Below are 7,141 nucleotides of genomic sequence, written 5' to 3' on the forward strand. Positions count from 1 at the left end.
ACTCTCCAAAATTTTTTTGTTTACTTATTACTTTATACCTCGCTTGTGGATTTTAAGGGGAGCGTTTGGTCGACAAAGAATTCCTGAATACAGTTTGATGAAACACTCTGAGCGAAGCGAAAGCCTGACGGGGTTGGATACATATCTTTCTCTCTTATTTTTTTTTCTTCTCTTTATTTTCTTTTCGGCCGTTGTAAGAGATGCCTCAGTTAACATGGTCTGGAGAGGCGGGGCGTGAGAGGGACGGAGGAGGAGGAGGAGGAGGCGGAGGAGGGGACAGTGGCAGTCGTAGGCGTCGCAGCTGTCAATGTTAGATGACAATGAGACCTCCAACCAACCACCCGGATCGCTAGCCCTAACTAAGCCAGCCACCTCCTCCTCGGCGGAACATTTCCCGTCGCGAATAAAAGAAATGGAAATGGATAACTCATCACCAACACACACGCATCTATCACATTGGATAATTCTATAAAGAGTTTCTTTTCATGTTGCTGATTTTCCTACCTTCTCTCGTCTGTCCAGTTCTACTACTTTTTTAAGAATAGAGTCGACAGACTAAAGGGGAGCTTTATCTAATTTCTTCACTCGTTTTTTTCTTCGTTTTTTCTTTTCACTTGAGATCAAAAGGCTTCCATGGTGTTGTGGTTAGCTGATTATGATCCTCAAGCAGTCCAGGTAGGGTTCGAGTCCTGGACAGAGTAGTTAGCTCACATGCCAACCAAATAAGAACTATAATTTGACAGTTGGAGATCTTTCAGTTTCTGAAAATTCTCTCAAATGCGAAATTACTTCATAAAGTTGTTATTCTAATCTTAGTATATATATATATATATATATATATATATATATATATATATATATATATATATATATATATATATTCATAATTACCTTAGACAAAAAACTCAGAAATATAAATCATCAAATCATTAAGACATGCCCATATAAATTATAAAAGGAAGATAAATAATAAACAATTTAATCTGGCAGAAGGTTGCAAAATGTCACCCTCTGTCAAATTCCCTAAAATTTCCCATCTGTATATTTTTCGTTATTACTCATCATTCCATCCTGCCAACTATTCCAACAATATGAAATATTTCGTTGATATGTTGACGTTGGTCAGTGTGTATATGCCCTGTGATAGGCCCTGTGATTATTCATTAAACGTATGCAAATGATAATCTCACGACTGTGAGAACTACATATGCAAATGAATGACACATATCTTTGTGATACACATAATTCTTTAACATAACCTCTTCCAAGACTGGCATATATAATAGCTAAAACACCATTTGTTACATACAAGTTAAAGGTGACAAAAACTATACCAAAAATTCTATAGATTCTTACATCGTTGCTAACCTGGATGGGTTAGGAAAAACAAATTCATTAATGTATTAGTGTGTAACTACACTCGTATCTAGGACAGATGAAACTTAGTACGTGGTAATAAATTTATTAAATAAATATACAGTAGCACTTTCAATACATGCGAAATTAAAAAAAAAAAATCCATTTAATATCGTATTGCTAAGAAAAACTTCTCAAACAAGACTAGAAAGACTTAAGAATCACAGTAAATTTAAAGCTTTGTGCATTGACAAGGTTTCAAGTTTTCAGAGTTTTTGCATCGGTGTTGCTCCACCAACTCTTACCCTTGTATACATGTACGATGTTTTCACAACTGTGTATGTGTGTACACATATGTACACAACCCTAAGCCTAAGCCAGGTACCCATTGAACGACGAAACCCCAAGGGAAGGATAAACACCTGGGTTGGGTGTGGGGGAAAACTGTCTGGGCCATGGGAAGGGGGGCCTCCCCGAGTAAAATCGTGGTCAGTAACACTAACCACGCAAACCCTTATGTAAGTCATTACTTACTTTCCCCTTTATGCCCAGAGAACAGCTGGTAACACACTTAAATATGGTGTTCAAGCTCCCTACTCAGGAGGAGGTTTATGTTGTCTGAAAGAAAGTATAGAGATATAAAAAGTTGATATGAAGTACAAAATTTATATAGGCTCTGAAACGTACAGCCCCCATGCTTACAATCCTGAAGGAGGAAGCAGAGAGTTTGGACATACACGTAGATAACCACTTCTGCTACACCATCTAACACAGTGATGATGCCAGCAGCCCCTTCGAAACGAGGAGGGTGACACAAAAATACACCTTCAATAACATCTGTGGCAAGTAAGAAATATCAAATATAAAAGCCATATGGGGCACTTACAAGGTTAGGGTTCTATGTTGGCTATGGAGATACGTCAATTGCAAGGAAGTCCAATGATAAAAATTCTACGTTGAAATATATTCTACGTTGTTTAAAGTCTTTTAAAGAGCACCGGTTACCTAATATGGATTCGCGAGTCGCTGGAATAGAGGCAAAGAGTTACTGTGCGTCTTTAACAATTTCTGAGTAGGGAGGCGGGAGATCAGGATGTAAGTTTTGCCTTGAATCAGAGGGAACCGATGACACAGAGTCCATAGGATGCCCCACGGAATATGCCGGGGGAGCAGCGACGTGTCCTGCGGGAGAACTAAGATATCCAACAGAGTGTCCTCCGGGCGAATTTGGATAACCGAAAGCTTGTCCTCCAGGCGTACCTGGGTAGCCAAAAGCCTGTCCTCCGGGCGAATTTGGGTAACCAAAAGGCTGCACTCCCGCCAACGCCTCGTAACCAATCGCCTGGCTTTCGGGCAACGTCACATACCCGTCAAGAAGACCTCCTGGCGAAGTCACGTAGCGAACTGTCTGAGCTCCTCCTCCTCCTCCTCCGCCGCTGCCGCCGCCGCTTCCTCCTCCAGCCAAGGTCATGTAGCCGAGAATCGGTGCCGCCGCCGCCGCTGACGAGGACGTCGACGATGATGCTGGGTAGCTCAGAATCTGCGCCTGGGTTGGGAGCTGACAGGTCATGGTTCTCTCGCCACCATTCAGAGGGAGAGCGACGACTCCGCAGTACTTCGCGCGATCAGGGTGGTTTGGCGGCAAGGCTTCGAAGTCCCGATGGGCCACGCAGCACAGGCGGCAGCTGGACAATATCATCAAACCTGACCCAACCAAAAAAAAAAAAGGGAGGAAGAAATAAAACAAATACGTAGAGACGAAGAACTTGTAAAACATATCTAAAAAAAAAATCTCATAAAACTAGTCTGAAGCATATTAGCACACCTCTTTTTGCAGATCTTACCTCCAACCATACACATACAGATGCCGGTGACAAAGTCGCCCTCGATGAATGTCGGGACTACATAACCCCACAGGAGAATTATGCAGCCCAGAGCACCCAAACACATGATGGGAACCTTCGTACATCTGTATCCACCACAACACTGAAAGAGATGATATCTCTGTGTTGGTACCAAGAGTTGTGGTAGAAAGAAGGTAAAGATAGCAACCTAAAGGTGGTTCGTAGGCTATACATGTTCAATATCTGCTGGTATATTTCAAAAGTCATACCACTTTAGTTTCTATGTAATTAATTGCTCTAACGTTTTCAGTATTCTATGCACTGAGCGTTTCCACTGTATCAAAATCTGATGCTCCAACTGTGCTCTACGTGCATGCTGTAAGGGACAGGTCCCTTGAACATTACTGCACGGCCTACTTGAAGGGAACCTAATATCACTGGAGAGTATTTACCATCCTATGATGGCAGCAATCAGCAGAAATCCACATACCCGAAGTGGTTCTTCCTACGCTCACAGAATCAAGTCTAGCATCACTAAAGGACATTCACGTAAAGTCATTATACTCAAATCTGTTCTATTTTCACGAAGTGCAACGAAGAATCATTAAGCCTTTGTTTTCTTGAGTATTTATTCTATTTTGTTTTGTCCCGTAGTCAATGTAAAGTCAAGGAACCAATATGCAGTAATGAATGTACTCATATTCATAATAAATGTGCTCATATTCAATAACCAATGTACTCATATTCAACTATCAATGTATTCATTCAGTAATCAATATTCTATTAGTAAGTAATCAATATCTTCATATTCAGTAACTAATGTACTCTTATTCAGTAAGCACTGTACTCATATCAAGTAATCTATGTACTCATATTCATTAATCAATATACTCATAACCAGTGATCACAGTCAAGAAATTTGTTACTATTACCTGAACTCCTCTTTCCAGGTAACCTATGCCCCTCCGAACCTCTCTGCCGACTACAATAGGTTGCTGGATCACTATCACCTCTCGTGGTAGCTGCTGCTGCTGCTGCTGCATTGTCTCTCTTTCACTGGTCCCGTTCTGCAAGGAAGTCAAAGTCTGCACTTCGCAAACATCTCTAAAATAAAAATATCATACCAGTTTTATTCTAAATATAAATCACACTCTTGTCCTCAACAGCCATTCATCTTAAAATTAATTAATTACAGAGATATACAAGAATAAAAGGATTTACAAGCGACATATTATCCTTCCCCATTGACAAACTAGTCTCCCCTGAGCCGAGACTAAAGTAAAAGTTGCCAAAATATAAAAAAGGAAATGTTATATTACACGTAAGATAAATGAGTGTTGTGAATTTTTCCCTTTTTCCAAATGTTGGAAAATCAGAAATACTCTATCTAGTTCTTGTAAGAAATGACAGTTTCAGAAAATTCAACTCCAAGTCACAATATAGAGAGACATTGGTCAATAGACATGGAAAGGCTTTCCAATGCCTCAAAAAACTCTTCGACTATTCTTCACCTTATTTTTGCTTTTAGTTCTGTTGGCCCATCCCTTCTTTATTTTTGAGGGCTGGCTGGACTTGATGGAGAATTCCATTGTGGTGTGTGTGTGAGAGACTGGTGAAAGATTTCAAAATCAAAACGAATATAAACCATTTATCAGACGTCTATTATATTCTTTCCCATTGTGTATACCTCGTGACTAAATACGTTTATTGTTTTATTCGCATAATCAAATCACTGCTTGTCGGAGGCACTCTGCGTCACAAGTGTCGAGAGAGAGTTTCTATTCTCGTTTGTCCTTCAAATAAACCCCACTTGAGCACAAAGGCTTAATTCCCAGGAGGACGATGTACAAACATCCCCCTCCCCACCACCTCCACCTCCTCCTTCAGCTAGTCATCCCTTCAGCTAGGTCATCCTACTGAAGGGGGAGCTATCATCGTACTCAAAGGGTTTAAGTTGTCGTGTTCAAGGGGAAGGCGCGAGCTAAGAATATCTTTATCTTCGAAGGTCACGTTACGTATCTACATTATTTGTGGTCGTCAGGTCCAAACGCTTATCATCGTTTGATGGTTCAGTTGTTACATGATTAAAATTGCATCTCGGTCTAAAGTCTTTTTTATTCTTCGTTTTAAGAATGGTTCTTTCAGCTTTCTTAATAGTGAAAGTAGCGAATTTAATCATCATAAATTTTTCAATGAAAGTGTGTCATAAAAATTTTTTTGTCATCAATGTCATGAATAAAAATCTTTTACTGTCATTACTATCAGTAAATTTTGATAAGTATACATTTTGTTTATTATCGTAATCGCTACTTTCATGACTATGAATATAGTAATGATAATACATCTTTCATAAGTTATGCTGTTGCTACGTTTGTGAAGTGCATCAAGAGATTTGCGTCCAGTTGCAGAGTTCTAAGGGATTTTTCCCTTCCACCACAACTCCGGAATAACGCATCTGAAATATCTGACGGTGCTTTATCTCCACTAAGCTCCCCCTGTGACCGCAGGGTAATATGAAACCAAATAGAATGAACATCTTTGGGCTTGTGTAATACATAAAATCAGCAGTATAATACCAAATCACAAGAGTAACACGCGAACATCTTTTTGATTAATATATAAAATCATAGGTTTACAAATTACTAGTGTAACGCAATATCATTTTCTTTTTTTTTTACTGGTTATTAAGTAAACTATTTCAGAAGGAAGTGTTACTGAGTTATAAGGGATCAGATCTTACTGATATCTATCATGCTGTCCCTTTGCCAAGCCTAGATCTACATAGGCAGTTTTCAAGAAGTCACTGCCAACTAACCCACTATTACAGTCTCATTCTGTAAAGTTGAACAGTATTTTGCAAGGCTATAAGCACCATTAATCCAAGGTATTATGCTTCCTAGAGGTTTGTCAAAGATAGATTGACAACAGCACTATCATAACACAAGAAAAAGATATACAACTTGCTGATAACCAGGAAGAAATATGAAACGCCACAAGTCCCAAGTACCCCAATTCGTGTGATTAGTTTACATATAAATATACCAACTAATTTACACATTACTTCTTCCTCTACTGTGCTATTTCTTCTCCTCATCATCACAACTTCATGATAACTGCAGAAGTGCGCCACCGTCACGGCTCGATCGCTAATATAAACGTATCGATCGCTAACATAAACGTGACTCGAAAGAGGTTATTTTCTCAGCAAGCAGCGTGACACAGCAGAGAGAGAGAGAGAGAGAGAGAGAGAGAGAGAGAGAGAGAGAGAGAGAGAGAGAGAGAGAGAGAGAGGGAGAACCACATGGAATAAGTCTCACCTGTAATTGTGTTGTTACTTGGTCTTTTTTCGCACGCGATTCCCCTGATTGACGAAGGTACTGTTTACAGCCAACTGTTTTTCATCTCCGATGCTCTGTGGCTGCCAGGGCGTTCCTGGAAGCCCATGAACGATGCTCACGTTGAAACATTAATGTTTCGACTTAATCTTGAATGCAGGTCTCACAGCCGCTTTTTACCTGCCAAGTGTCCAGCTTACGGCAATCTTCCATCACACTTCCACAAGTCTGGCCACCCTCAATCGTTCACATAGTCTTGAAATTTGGTGGGGCGTTTTCATGTATACAATAACGGAGTCTTGGACACAAATATGAAGGTGTTTAGGCTCCAATAAATACAGAGTTGGCAACTATGCGAGGCTTGCCAACCCGCCGTTGGCCGGTATGGTAGCAGCCCACACTCAAATATTTCCAGACATTCTTTGGCATTTCACGTCAGCCGCCGAATCTGTCGGTGTTTCTTCACACTCTCCGGCACCCATGGGTCTTGACGTCTTGGACGACATAGCTGCACGTATCACCACATCGCTCTGGGAGTCGCAAGCACTGATTGTTCCTGCTTTAAAAACGCACACACAAGAACCAGGCGAGAGACATTCAGCAACT

General features: G+C 40.4%; 1 protein-coding gene across 1 annotated transcript; it reads right to left on the minus strand.

The window, feature by feature from the left end:
* Window positions 1-1,448: 1,448 nt before the first annotated feature.
* LOC139755630 (uncharacterized) lies at window positions 1,449-7,141 on the minus strand. Its single transcript, XM_071674218.1, has 4 exons — window positions 6,518-7,141; window positions 4,133-4,267; window positions 3,201-3,342; window positions 1,449-3,060 (listed from the first exon to the last, which is right to left on the minus strand). The coding sequence occupies exons 2-4, from the start codon at window positions 4,241-4,243 to the stop codon at window positions 2,402-2,404; spliced, it is 912 nt and encodes a 303-aa protein (XP_071530319.1). The 5' UTR covers window positions 4,244-4,267; window positions 6,518-7,141; the 3' UTR covers window positions 1,449-2,401.

The sequence above is a fragment of the Panulirus ornatus genome, chromosome 19 (genome assembly GCF_036320965.1).
Source record: "Panulirus ornatus isolate Po-2019 chromosome 19, ASM3632096v1, whole genome shotgun sequence".
Classification (NCBI taxonomy): Eukaryota; Metazoa; Arthropoda; class Malacostraca; order Decapoda; family Palinuridae; genus Panulirus; species Panulirus ornatus.

Excerpts from the sequence above, each read along its gene's own strand:
- LOC139755630 (XM_071674218.1), bottom strand. The coding sequence starts at position 4,243 with ATGCAGCAGCAGCAGCAGCAGCTACCACGAGAGGTGATAGTGATCCAG. Across the intron at positions 3,343-4,132 it reads ACCTGGAAAGAGGAGTTCAG|TGTTGTGGTGGATACAGATG; the intron begins GTAATAGTAACA and ends CATCTCTTTCAG. Across the intron at positions 3,061-3,200 it reads CTGTATGTGTATGGTTGGAG|GTTTGATGATATTGTCCAGC; the intron begins GTAAGATCTGCA and ends TGGTTGGGTCAG.